We start from the raw sequence: 14,731 nt of genomic DNA on the forward strand, positions 1-14,731 counted from the left end.
GCTAAATTTAAAATAGGTATGATTATATCTGCCTCAAAGATGAATATGAGTCCTGAGGAGACAATGTATGAAATGTATATGAAGGCATCTGCGTATGTCATGGGCATGCTCAGCAAATATTAAATGAAAGAATTTATGTTACATAAATATAATATACCCACTGTAACTAAAACATATGATACTTGAATCTCTCTCCCCCTACAAACTTTTCAAAATGTATATCCACATTTAGGCCTTTCAAGTGTTTCAAAAGAAGATCTGATAAATCCATGCATATATTTTTATGAAACCAATAATACTTCATACAATAAATACGTTTATAATTAGAAGAATTTCGGCACCAATGTCATCAAAGTTAAACTAAAAGATCGTTTTTAAAATACCAGAAAACTTACAATCGGCTTCTCTTATGTGTTCAAATGTATTTTAAAGCTACACTATACATGTTGTTGGCAAAAGGAACATACACAATACACAATGGAATAAAATAAAGATTCCTATCATCAGAGTAATGTGTATGAAGGAGTTTATTATAAAATAAAGGAGGCAGTTCCATAAATGGCATGAAAATAAAATTGGCTATCCACTTTGGAAACTATATAGTAAAACTTGTATGTGGAATAAAGTACATGGATTAAAGTTCTCAATATAAAAATTAAAACAATATAAATGACAAAATATATGGAAATACTTTCATAATGTTAGGATTAGGGAAGAACGACAGAAATTTTAGAGAATGACAAGAAATTCAGAAACAAAAAAAAGACATGAAAAGCAGATATATGATCATTAAATATTCTACTTGATCAAAGATACAATAAACAAATCTGATAAAGAAAAGACAGTCTGGGAGGAAGTATCTACAACATGAATATTAGGTAAAAGATTAAAGACAAAGAATATAATTAAAAATTCTTAGAAGAAAATAAGATACATAAAATACCTAACCTTATCACTCATCAAAGAAATGCAAATTAAAATAAGTTTATCTTTCATGACTAATACGACATAATGTCAGGAAGTTTTTAGCCTTAAGAAAGAACAATGGGGCCAGATTTAATTCTAGGAAGTACAGAGAGGTATATGTATATAAAGAAGGATTTTATCTCAGTACTGCTTCCAACTATTCCCCAAGCTAAATGTCTATTCCAATATGAGACTCATCAAGTCAATTATGGTATTAACATACAGTGGAATACTCTACATACGCTAAAAAATAAAGAAGAGCTATATTTCTAACAAGGAAAGAAGTTATTAAATGAAAAATGCATACTGCAGAATTATAGGTGCACTATAATCTATTTAGATAGAAAAAAGTGGTAGGTATAATAATTGCGTATATATGAGAGAGGTAAAGATGGGGGCAGGGAGACTGATTATCATGATATACAAGTTGTTAAATATGGTTTTCTCTGGAGAGTGGGAGAGGACACAACTTTTACTCACTTCTGTAATCTTTAAATTCTCGCAATGGGTAATCACTAGATTTTATTGAAAAATAAAGATCTTTAAAAAGCAAATTTTTACAAACTTGAAAGGTAACTTGATAGTATCCAAACAAATTTTAAATGTACAAAATCTTCAACTCAGCACCCTACTCTAAAAAGTACATGCAAATGTACACTAAGGAATGATACAATGATATTCGTTGTAACACAGATTATAATATCAAAATAATGAAAAACTAAAATCCAATAATTTCAAGAAAATTAAGTAATTTATTGGCATTATGGAACACTGTGATGCCTGTAGATAGAATAATATGAATAAAAATTCCTAGAAGAAAATAAGATACATAAACAAAATAATACCTAACTTTATCACTCATCAAAGAAATGCAAATTAAATGCATGATGTACTGACATCAAACTATCTGGGACATGTATGTGGAAAAAATTGCAGAAAAGGAAGAATAACAGTTTTGCACAGGAAAATCACATTACATTTATATATACACAAACATATATAGAATATTAAATTACAAGCTACTAGGGAGGTAATTTGAGAACAAGGCAAATGGAATTCATAGGAGAAACGGATGACTTATGCATTATATTCTTTTATAGAGTTTGAATTTTAAAAAAGAAACATGCTACTTTTTTAAAAAGTAAAGATTACAAAAATGTTAATGTGTTTAAATATAAGGTAGTTGTAATTTAAAGATAACTTACTTTATATTATTTTGGGAAGTAAGCTATATTTCTACAACACAATTAACTGTTTCATAAATCTGCTACTAGGTTTTAAAATAGCACATTTTAGTAGAGTGGCATTCTGATAAAAGAAAAAATATGTACGTATTTATATAACCAACCACATATAAAATATTGAGAACACAAATACATATTTATGCAATATAAAAATAAAACGGATCAGACTTATCAGACTTTTTTCAAACCAGAAAGACTTTCATACCAGGTTCATGAGCCAGAGCATGTTGAAGAACTTTTTCTGCTTTGTCATACCATTTCAATTTTAATAAGAGCTCAGCCAGGTCATAGCAAAGATAATTCTTTTGTCCACTTTTCAGAGCAGTTTCATAGTAAGTGATTGCCTAAACAAAATTCATTTCATTTAAGGGAACAAGACAATGAGAATGGCATTCAAGCACAGCTATTTAACACATTATAGACTTAAAGCATAGGTATAACTAGAAATAACCAGGAAGAATTGTAGGCATATGCCTGCCTGTCAATTAAGTATGCCATTCTTCTCAGAGACTAGAGCATCACATGAAACAACTAACATTTCTTTTTCTTTCTCTTTTCCTTTTCTTTTTGAGACAGAGTCTCACTCTGTCACCCAGGCTAGAGTGCAGTGGTGCAATCTCAGTTCACTGCAATCTCGGCCTCCCAAGTTCAAGCAATTCTCCTGCCTCAGCCTCCCAAGTAGCTGGCATTACAGGAGCCCACCACCATGCCCAGCTAATTTTTTGTATTTTTTTGTTGAGATGGGGTTTCACCACGTTGGCAAGGCTGGTCTCAAATGCCTGAACTCAAGTGATCCAGCCATCTTGGCCTTCCAAAGTGTTAGGATTACAGGCGTGAGCCACCACACCTAGCCAACAACTAACATTTCTTATGATAAGTAACTAAAGAACGGTACTTGGCAAATAATTTTTTTACAGGTTTTATGAGGCCAGTGAACCTTATCAAAGGCATACATTTTGCTAGCTGTTGTACATATGGTCAACAATTACCAGGAATAGGGCAAGAATATAACAGTTAAAGAAAAATCTGTTTCCCCTACTGGAACAAAAAAAAAAAAATGAACTCAAAACACATAGCTTGCAAAATATGGTGCAACAGAAAGAACATTTATCATGTTTTGTTACATAATGAAAGAGATATAAGAATAGCAACTTTACAGTAATTGATTTGATAGCAAGGATTCTAGCTGCAAGATGAAGCAAGCTCTAGGGTCCAAATAATCTTCACAAAATGAAGCAATGAAGAATCTGAGATACTTTAACACAAATCCCAGTTCATAAATACAAATTTGGAGTTTACAACCATTAAAGATGCAAATGGTGCTTGCTGAAGCTTCTCGAGAACAGGGTGTGATAAATTTGATGCAACAGACATATTTCACACAATAAAGTACTTACCACTGAGTAGTTATGAGTTTTGATAAGTGCTTTGCCCATTTTACTTGCCAATGTCCCATCTTTCGGGTTCTGATTTAATGCTTGCTCGTATGCTACTATGGCTTCTTCAGGCTAATATTGCCAGACACAAAAAATAAGCAATAAAAAATAGCATAACTGGGTCCCATTAAAGGGCAACATTTCTATAATTAAGCTCTACAGTTGGAAGATTACATAAGACTAAGCACATATTAAAGCACAGGAACTTTAACAATTTCAAAAAAGTGATAAATGAGAAGAGCAGGTATGGGTAGGTATAATTTATTAGTATAATTCTACCCATATTAATTGTGCTCTTATCTATATAAATAACAGTATGTGAACTAAGAGACACCATCTTGACCGTTCATTTCCAGAAGTCATTATAACTGCCAGTTATAGAGGGCTGGGGGATTGGTTCCCTTTGAAGAAAACACCATCTTAGTCTGTAGCTCCCTTTATCTTTTGGTAAAAAGAAGAAGATTCCTAACATACTTCTGGTATCATCTCTACTTTTTTTTTTTTTTGAGATGGAGTTTTTCTCTGTCGCCCAGGATGGAGTGCATGGCGCAATCTTGGCTCACTGCAACCTCCACTTCCCAGGTTCAAGCAATTCTCCTGCCTCAGCCTTCTCAATAGCTGGGACTACAGGCACGGCTAATTTTTTGTATTTTTAGTAGAGATGGGGTTTCACCATGTTGGCCAGGCCGGTCTGGAACTCCTGACCTCAAGTGATACGCCCGCCTTGGCCTCCCAAAGTGCTGGGATTACAGGCATGAGCCACCGCACCCAGCCTCATTTCTATTTCAAATAACAATAGTGCTGAATTTCTGCATCAACTTAAAAGAGAAAAATCAATTTTTTAAAATTGTAATGGAGATCTCCCTTTTATTGTGATAACTGGATCTTCAAATATTAAACATTATTTTAAAAAACATCCTTTTAATAGGAAGTTGTGCTCATCACAAATAATTTTTTAAAAATTGCAGTTCAGTAACATCAGAAATTTTACCTCTAGAATATTCATGTATGCATCACCGAGGAGAAGAAAAGACCGAGGGTTAGCCATTCGTTCAGCAATTTCTCTGGAAATCAGACCAACACTACTTAGTATATTGAATACAGGTATCTTCTTCCAAAAATAAAATAAAATAAAAAATAAGCTCACTTATTTCAGTTAGCCAGTAGCCTTCAGAGTATCTCTATATATCCAACAGTGTAATATTATAAAAACCTCATGCATACCCACACCCAAATTGCTTATGCTAGATCAGTTATTTCTGTCACTGAATCTTTCCATTTTCTGAAATGCAGGTAACCGAGTACAGATAGATAGTAAATATCTAAGTTCTCCTTGTCTGGACCTATACATTTTGCTATGTTTACTTCTGAAATGATGTGGGAGTGAAGGTACCAAAAAAACGATGGGAGAATAAAATTTTACTGTCCTCCTATGCATCTTGAGCTCTGACACTCATGGCATAAATTATATGCTGAAATAAGTTACCTTAAAAAAACACAAAGTCGGCCGGGCGCGGTGGCTCAAGCCTGTAATCCCAGCACTTTGGGAGGCCGAGACGGGTGGATCACGAGGTCAGGAGATCGAGACCATCCTGGCCTACACGGTGAAACCCCGTCTCTATTAAAAAATACAAAAAACTAGCCGGGCGAGATGGCGGGCGCCTGTAGTCCCAGCTACTCGGGAGGCTGAGGCAGGAGAATGGCGTAAACCCGGGAGGCGGAGCTTGCAGTGAGCCGAGATCGCGCCACTGCACTCCAGCCTGGGCGACAGAGCGAGACTCCGTCTCAAAAAAAAAAAAAAAAAAAAAAAAAAAAAAAACACAAAGTCTTTTATTTCAGTATTTGTTGCTTACATTTGACCTGAAAACGTAGACTACTAAAGGTCATATTACCAAAGTTATTGAAATAACAACGTGGTGTTAAGTCTTTAACTTAGAATATTTCATCTAATTGGTCTAAAAATTCTTGAAAATTATCTCGGTTTTATAGATGATGTTAAGAGTTGCAGCTGATGTGTCAGATCTTCATGAAACAAAATCTATGCTTTTAACTATTACATTATGCTACATCAAAAATAAGTTAACCCTATTTTGAATTATTTTCATATTATTAGAGATGACAGTGATGATCTTTTGGAAATACCTTAGAAAATACAATCTAGGAACTCCAGTCCATCCATCTAAACATGCAGTGCTGCTCAGTTTCTTTGAATCACTCAGCATTTAAAAGAATCTCAGCAACTTTTTGAGTCTGATATAATATAGGTGAACCAATACTGAATTACTTCATCAACAGTTTACTATGATCTCAAGAGCTAAAAATGTTAATTTTCTCTTACATAGAGTGTATGCTTCTATGTTTACCCTTCTGTTTGGGGAGAAGAGGAAGAGCAATCTCTCTCTTTCTCCCTGTGTGTGTGTGTGTGTGTGTGTGTGTGTGTTGTGTATCCCTATAACTCATAAGGGCATCAGTGTGACATACTTTTAAGGTCATGCTCTTTCACCAAGAAATATCTGTAACCCACATCTTAGCATGGTACATACTAAAATAATTTTTTTTCTACAACTACTATGTTAATAAATATGCCTGCCTGTCCCCTGGATTACTGTTACATTACATGATGCTGTTAAGTTATTAGAATACAGGGTACACTTCCCTTCTCAAACAGGAAGATCTAGGGTCTAAAAATAATATTTGATAAGGAGAGCTGAGAAACTACAGTAAGCCAGTTTGAAGGAATCATAATTATGTTTTAGGGAGAGCGAACAACTTGGTTAGAGTGATTGTGGTTGGTGGCAGAAGGAATCAAGACCACATTCAGAAAACGATCTGTAAAGTATTTGCAAAGCAGTTGAAGAAAGTAAAAAAAAAAAAAAAAAAAAAAAAAAAAAAATTGGGAATCAATATTAGTGGCTAAATGTGTCAAAATATAATGGGTTGAGACAATTACTTACCTAAAACAAATGATATATAACATTTTATCTTTTCTATGCTTCAGATAAATATCTGCCATTTTTTCTCTGGCCTCTATAAAATAAGGCTGTTCGGCTGTAACATTTTGAAGGATGTTTAAAGCCCGTTCAATATCTCCTTGGGCTAGAGCTAGGTCTGCATTAGCAATGGTAACCCGCACTTCTTCAGATGTTCCAGAAAATTCATGGATGGCATCTTGTAAGACTTTGGCTGCCTCATGCTGTAAAGATGAAATTAAAATATCATTCTTCCAAAATAGTGAACAAATAACACTAGAAAGAGAGATTTTCTCATAACGCAGAATAAATGCTAGTACATTTATAATATTTATGAAATAAATTAATAGAATTTTCTGAAACCTCAAAAATTTAAAACTAAACCCATGACCAAAATCAGATGAGGCTGTAAATACTGTTAGCTAGATAAATGTTTTCACACCTAGGACAACAGCAGCTGCTACAGAGAGTCACTGCTACTATATTAATGAGCACTTACTTAGCATCCAGCATTGTATAATGAAGAGCTGTACACACTGGGTCTTCATTAAGTGGCAGATTACTTTATTCCCTCCACCAGAACAACATTGTTGCTACACTTTAGGTGAATATTCTACCTTATTTCCCAATGTGTACCTTGATGAATCGAAAATGTCATTTAAGAGTCATCTCAACTTCATAGATTAGAAGAATTCCAGAAATGTTAAAATGTAATTTAAGTGTACCTTAGAATCAACTATATAGGGTATAATTGGTCTTACTTGTTCAATGTACTTTAAGTTAATTAGTGAAACAGAAATTCTTTCACACCTGTAATTCCAGCACTTTGGGGGGTCGAGCTGGGTGGATCCCTTGAGCCCAGGAGTTTGAGACCATCCTGCATAATGTAGGGAGACTCTCTACAAAATATTTTAAAAACTAGCTGGGCATGGCCCAGCTACCTGAGAGGCTGAGATGGGAAAATCCCTTGGGCCAGGAGGTTGCAGTGAGCTATTATCGTACCACTGCATGCCAGCCGAGGAGACAGAGTGAGACCTTATCACTAAAAAACACAATAAATACATGGAAATTCTTTGTGATCTGGCAAATATTTAGAAATACAGCCTTCTTAAGTTTCATTAAAATATGAAAAATAAGTGATTAGCAAGTGCTGCAACCTAAAACAACTGATACAAATGACTTTGAGTTCCTCATTTTCTACAAAGTTTAATTCTCCCAGAATTACTTTCTATCTTATCTGTACATATTATTATTTTTTAAAATATCTGACTTCATAATATTCCTATGAGCATTCATTCAAGTATTTATTTTGTTTCCTCATCTACTAGAATTTCAGGTTGGTACTTTCTTTTTATTTCAGTAGTTCTAGAGTGTGCATAAATGTGTGTTTGTGTATATGGGTGTAAGTCTTTTTAGGGATTCATAGGATTATAACTGCATTATATTATTACATTCACAGTAACCAAGAAGAGTTGTACATCATGTTATTATGTTCCATTGTAGTCAACATGAGCACACTGATACTTTAGGTCACCCAGGAGCAAATTATGTTTAACTTTCAGGGGCTTACGGGAAGTTTATGTTTTAGTACAAGGTAATGAAAAATAAATTGTCTAAAGTTTACCACTTGGTCAAGGGAATACATTTAGCTTTTCATTTCTTTCTTTCTTTCTTTTTTTTTTTTTTTTTGAGACGGAGTCTCGTTCTGTCACCCAGGCTGGAGTGCAGTGGCGTGATCTTGGCTCACTGTAACCTCCGCCTCCTAGGTTCAAGCGATTCTCCTGCCTCACTCAGCCTCCCGAGCAGCTGCAACTACAGGCACATACTACCACGTCCAGCTAATTTTTGTGTATTTTTAGTAGAGACAGGGTTTCACCATATTGGCCAGGCTGGTTCAAACTCCTGACCTCAGATGATTCACCCAACTCAGCCTCCCAAAGTGCTGGGATTACAGGTGTGAGCCACCGTGCCCAGCCAGCTTTTCATTTTCTACCAATATATATGTTAGAATAAGAAAGTTCACATCTGAGCCCTTAAATTAAAACTTGACCTACCTGCTCTCCATTTAAGCGGTGAAGCTCTATCAATTCAAGAAAGATCGATAAACGATGGCTTGTATCAACTTCAGTTTTTCTGTCTTTTGATTTTATGGAAGCTCCAATTCTTTTCATTCCTGGTAAACTCATTGCCATGTGCAGTGTTTTAATTGCATCTGCTACTTCTCCCATTTTCTTTTGTGACTGAGCTTTTATCAAATGATATAAAGGATATTCTCTCACCTGAAAAATAATATTTAATAATATTTCCTTGGAGTGCCTACAACATCAACACATAATTTACAATCCATCAAACATTAAAATAATGAGATCACTGAGAACAGTCCATCTTTGATTGTATGCATGAAGTCTATCTCTGCCCTCTTATTAACTCTCTGATTATTTATCATATTAAATTGGATTCAGGAAAATTGCTTCTCCCTGCATCCTTTGAGATGACAAAGAGGTTGATTACATATTTCTCCTGTGACAGAAGAGAAAGTGTAAACAAGGTTTATAAGGCTAGCAAATACATTCTAAGAGATTACTTGAATTTTCAGGAAAGGAATTTCTTCATCCGGCACTTCTAGGACTGATACAAAGTTATTAGATTTCTAGAAACACTGTTTTTCCCCTTTTTTAAATTTGAAGATTAAAAGTTTCAGGACATTTTAATGAAGCATTGACCTTCCCCTTTGACACTACTCCTAAATATATAGTTCTAAAGCTTCCATCTTTATGTCGGCTATCAACACTATATACAGAAAACATAAGAGAATGATAAAATGAGTTGGGAAAAAGAAGTAAAAGGGAAGGACAGGACCCAGAATGAGGTGACATGGCAGTCACCTAGCAATTAGGAAGTCTATAATCCTTCTGATGCTGAAGTTTTCAACCTTAGGCAGCCTGGACATCTGCTTACAGAGCTTCATGTGAGACTCACACTCGTGCTCCTTCCTCGGAGAATTTGACTCAGTAGAGGTGTGGCACCAGCACTGGGGCTCTGACATACCCCTAGTCTTGAAAACCACTATCCTAAGAAGCAAGTGATATTTTCTGCAAATCTTAATTAGGATTCTCTAATTCACTGAAGGGTTCTCCCTTAACAGGGTTTATGACCCTGTGAAGCAAAGCAAAAGCTATAAGAGCTCCTTCATGACTCGAGGTAATACAGGAAGCAACTGAACCTAGGATTTTCCCTAACCTTGAGGGGATACTGGATGTAACACATAATATCTGGGATAGAAATGTACTGTGTTTATATCCTCAAACCACAAGATTACTTTCAAAATGACAAGATGTTCTTTCACAATGAATCCAAAAAGAAGTTATTAAAAACTAAGGCCCAAGAAATAAACAATTATTATCTTTATACATAAAAATATTTGACATAAGGATCTAGAGTTTATCATCATTTTTGTATACCTTCATTACTGCATTTAATTCTCATTGTAACAGCAGAGTATTAGTAAGTGAGTTTTACAGAAAAGAAAACTGAGGCTCAGAGAGAAGTGAAAGACCAGACATTAACCTCAGGATTTTTGTCACTAAGTCCACACAGTTTTTTATCCATACCTGTGTTGCCTCAATTTTTCCTTCTACTGTTTGTGAGTTCAATTTTTTTTCCATTAAACATGCAACTGTTAGCAAAATACTACAGGCTAAAACACAAAATACTTGAACATGTAAGCTTTCAAGGAGGGTGACATGTCTTATCCACTTCAGTCTGGAATACTTACCTTAAAATCATAGCTCAGACAAAGTTCAAGAGACTGAGAACACAATTTGACTTTTTCTTGAGACAAGTAAACCTGAGCCAGCAGCAGATGAGCATCAGCATAAGAGGGATTGTGTTCTAAGCAATGCTGAAGGTTATTAAAAGATGCTTCAATATCACCTAATAAGAAAAACAATGCATTGTTATAATTCAAATGATTAAGAAATGGAGATCTGAGAGGCAAGAGGAAGAAGACTGTTTAGTTTACGGAGAGCCCTACTGTTTGTAAACTTAAAGTTTGCTGTTCATAGGCCATGCCATGGTTTAATTCCATCTGCACTAGTTAGCTTCCTTCTAGTCCACATGAATGAATACACCTGCAAGTCAGGCAAGCCCTTGATCCTAACGAGCAAGCCAGGGAAAGCAGGAAAGGATGAGAGCCAAGCACTGGCATTACTGAGAGGCCAATAAACCGACCTTTATTTTCCTTGTCAAAAAAAAAAAAGGTTTTATTTATAATTTCATTAAAATAAGTTATGCATAACAAAGACATTTCATTTAAATAGCTAGAATTTTGTAATGTCACTTACATTAACAAAGAGTATATTAGTCTAGTAATCATTCTTGGTCAAAAATTCTATTACTACTACACATAAAATAACAAAAAAGGCCTAAGGATATACTTCAGAGATTCAGAAATATGAGTTATAGATTTAAAATACCTTTAAATACCAACTGAAATAATGCCAGTTATATATCTGGGAGTCTTAAAATAGAAGGAAATAAGATTAAAGTGACAGGAATCGAGGAATTGACCTTGGGCTGACAGACGTGGTAAGAAGAGGCTCTTCAGAGGAAAACATTGCATTGATTCTAAGTCTTAGAAGTTTCTCATGATGTAACCCACACTGATCTGCACTTACTCACCTCATAAATGGGCCTTAAGAAGATGTAAGTAGAACAACTCCCCATTCAATCTTGCTAGGAGAATGGGGGAAGAAGACAGCCTAAATGATTTTCTGTTGAATTATGCCCCTCATCCTCACCTGATGTCAGCAAAATAAGGCTCAACTTACTGGTAATAGAAATGCACTGAGACTGAAAATGTTCTTCTCAGAGACGGAGGATTAACAGAAAACTAACTGGCTGAGAGAGCATAATAACTTACTAAACACAGCATCAAAGTTTAGCAATCAAACGTCAAGCATAATTAACAATGCTAGATTCTTTATTGTGATACAATCCAACGCTCAAAACTGCACAGGTAAAAAAAGGAAAAGTTAGGCATAATAAATTTGTGTGAAAATTATCTTAGGAAGGAGAAGGCTTAAGGTGATAATTTGAAGAAAGAGGTTGTACTAACAGGAGAAAGTGCATAGAGAATCAGGGTTTGCAAGTAAGAGACTGAAGAAAATGAGTACTGTATGAGTAACAGAAATGAGAATCTTGTTTCTTTTAAGGGTGAGGAGATGGATATGTAGGGTAGGAAACTAAATATTTAAAATATTTAAAAATATTTAAAATATTTAGAAGGATACTAAATATTTAAATATGAGAAGTGGGTCATTACTGTTGAGGAAAATAGACCACGTCTCCAGAGATCAACACCAACATCACATTCTTTCTAAGAGCAGTCCAATTTCCCTTGAGTGAAACTGAAGGACATTTCAGTCCTGTGTATCTGTCTTTGTCAGAGTTCTATGTAATAAAGCATTTGGCTGGCATTTGTCTTGGGTTCCTGGAAGGAGTCTCTAACTCTTGGAATTTCCCTCATGTTAGGGATGTCTGCATTTATTACTCTTTATGGACCCTGATAGTTTATCCTAATGAGGAGACTCATGGTACGCCCCTAGATAGTTCATGCTAAAGATAAGACTTGAAATGGGGGCTGGCTGTGCCAGAAAGACCAACCCTGTGATTAGCGGGTTGGGGCTTAGAGCCACATTATCAGTCGGTGGGGACTGGAGATTGAATTCAATCATATGGACAATGATTTAATCCATGTCTACTTAATGAAATCCCAGTAAAAGCTATGGATACCAAACCTTGGTGAGCTTCCCTGGATGCTAATAATCTGATTGTCACACATCGACATGTCAGGAAGTGATATCTCCTGACTCCATGGGGAGAGGACAATGGAAGCTTTACATTTGGGACCCTATCAGACCTCACCCTGTGCATCTTTCTCTGTTGCTGATTTGGGTTAGTATCCTGTTGCTATACTAAAACTGTAATTTTAAGCCTAGTGCTTTCTTGAGTTCTGTAATTCATTCTAGTAAATTAATGAAACTGAGGGACTTCCACATTTGCAACTAGTCAAAAGCACAGGAGGCTCTAGGAATGCCCAAATCTGTGGCTGGTGTCTGAAGTGAGGGCAGTTTTATGGAAGACTGTGCCCTTAACCTGTGATGTTTGGCCCAACTCCAACTAGTTGGTGTCAAAAGTCATTTCAGTTGGCAATTTAGCAAAAATACTACTATTTAGACACATGCTAGCAGTATTTCACATGATTTAAGGGTACTCTTCCTTTTTTTAACTTTTGGTTACTAGAAATTGTATTTTTTATTTCAATAGGTTTTTGGGGAACAGGCGGTATTTGGTTACATGAATAAGTTATTTGGTGGTGATTTCTGAAATTCTGGTGCACTCATCACCCAGTCACTGTATCCAATGTATACAGTCTTTTATCCCTCCCTCACTCTCTTCCTGCCCTTTCCCCTAAGTCCCCAAAGTCCATTGTATCATTCTTATGTAAGACTGTTCTTAAACATGGGATTAATATAAGAAATTTTCATGACTAGAGACTTTAACGAATAAGTATTGCTAGATTGTGACTTATTCATATATATTTTCACAATATAAAATAAACACTTAATACATTATAGGAATCAGAGTCCCAGTCTAATTATATAGTGGGTGATACCCCTTCCAATTAGGAGAAAAGCTGAAATATCCTGTGGTTTAATGGTACAATTCAATCAGAAGGTATTAGTATCACTTCTTACAACTGAAATATTTTAGAGGTAAAACAACCCTCTGACATCATCTAAATGTTTTTAACAGTTAAAACAGAAGTCTGTAATTTCCACAATCTATAAGGAATCCAAACAAATCATCAAGAAAAAAATAATTCCATTAAAAAGTGGGCAAATGACATGAATAGACATTTCCCAAAAGAAGATACACAGATGGCCAAAAAACATTTAAAAAAATGCTCAACATTGCTGATCATCAGGGAAATGTAAATTAAAACTATAGTTAGGGACCACCTTACCACAGCCAGAACAGCCACTATTACAAAGGCAAAAAAAAAAAAAAAAAAAAAAAAAGACGTTGGCATGGCATGGATGTGGTCAAAGGGAGCACTTACACATTGCTGGTGGGAATGTAAATTAGTACAACCTCTTTGGAGAATAGTATGAAGAGTTCTCAAAGAACTAAAAGTAGATTTACCATTCAATCCAGCAATCCCACTACTGGATATCTATCCAAAGGAAAAGAAGTCATCATATCAAAAAGTCACCTGCACATGTATGTTTATTGCAGTACAATTCATAATTGCAAAGATATGGAACCAACATAAGTGCCCATCAACCGACGAGTGGATAAACAAAATGTGGTATGTATACACCATAGAATACTACTTAGCTGCAAAAAAAAAGAGAAAGAAATAATGTGTTTTATAGCAACCTGGATGGAACTGGAGGCCATTACTCTAAATAAAGTAACTGAGGAATGGAAAACCAAATACTGTTATGTTCTCACTTATAAGTAGTAGCTAAGCTATGGGTATAAAGGCAAACAGAGTGATATAGTGGACTTTGGAGACTTAGAAGAGGCAGGATGGGAAGAGGGTGTGAGATAGAAAGCTTCATATTGGGTACAATGTACACTACTCGCATGATGGGTGCACTAAAATTCCAGACTTCAGCACTATACAATTCATCCATGTAAGCAAAAACTATTTGTACCCAACACAAATAAAAAATTGAAATAAAAAATTAAAAAATAAAGAAAACAGAGGTCCAAAGAAGCAGTAAAGGCAATCTCATCACTCCATTATATAACAGGAAATAACTTTATGAAAAAACCTTTTAAGCTGGTTTCTGCTCTTACAGTTTTACAAACTTTATTTACTTTTATAGCATTCAGTTGGCAAAGGTACATATAGACAAGCATGATATGATGGTCTTTTTAAATTTTTATTTAATTTTTATTTTTTTGAGACGGAGTCTTGCTCTGTCGCCCAGGCTGGAGTGCAGTGGCGCGATCTCGGCTCACTGCAAGCTCCGCCTCCTGGGTTCAGGCCATTCTCCTGCCTCAGACCCCCGAGTAGCTGGGACTATAAGCGCCCGCCACTATT

General features: G+C 35.4%; 1 protein-coding gene across 8 annotated transcripts in view; it reads right to left on the reverse strand.

Annotated features, from left to right (window-relative positions):
• The window catches only part of TTC21B (tetratricopeptide repeat domain 21B), a 94,898-nt gene that overhangs the window by 49,622 nt on the left and 30,545 nt on the right, over positions 1–14,731 (reverse strand). For all 8 annotated transcript variants that reach the window (XR_002725543.2, XM_023188134.2, XM_023188129.2 and 5 more), the window contains exons 13-18: positions 10,391–10,548; positions 8,670–8,894; positions 6,601–6,839; positions 4,638–4,710; positions 3,608–3,718; positions 2,416–2,554 (exon numbers count right to left, since the gene is read on the reverse strand). Coding sequence is in view for 7 of the 8 variants with exons in the window: in XM_023188134.2 (XP_023043902.1) it covers positions 2,416–2,554; positions 3,608–3,718; positions 4,638–4,710; positions 6,601–6,839; positions 8,670–8,894; positions 10,391–10,548 (945 nt within the window). In the remaining variant the exon portion in view is untranslated. The remainder of the gene's footprint in view (positions 1–2,415; positions 2,555–3,607; positions 3,719–4,637; positions 4,711–6,600; positions 6,840–8,669; positions 8,895–10,390; positions 10,549–14,731) is intronic.

This window comes from Piliocolobus tephrosceles, chromosome 11, assembly GCF_002776525.5.
Source record: "Piliocolobus tephrosceles isolate RC106 chromosome 11, ASM277652v3, whole genome shotgun sequence".
Classification (NCBI taxonomy): Eukaryota; Metazoa; Chordata; class Mammalia; order Primates; family Cercopithecidae; genus Piliocolobus; species Piliocolobus tephrosceles.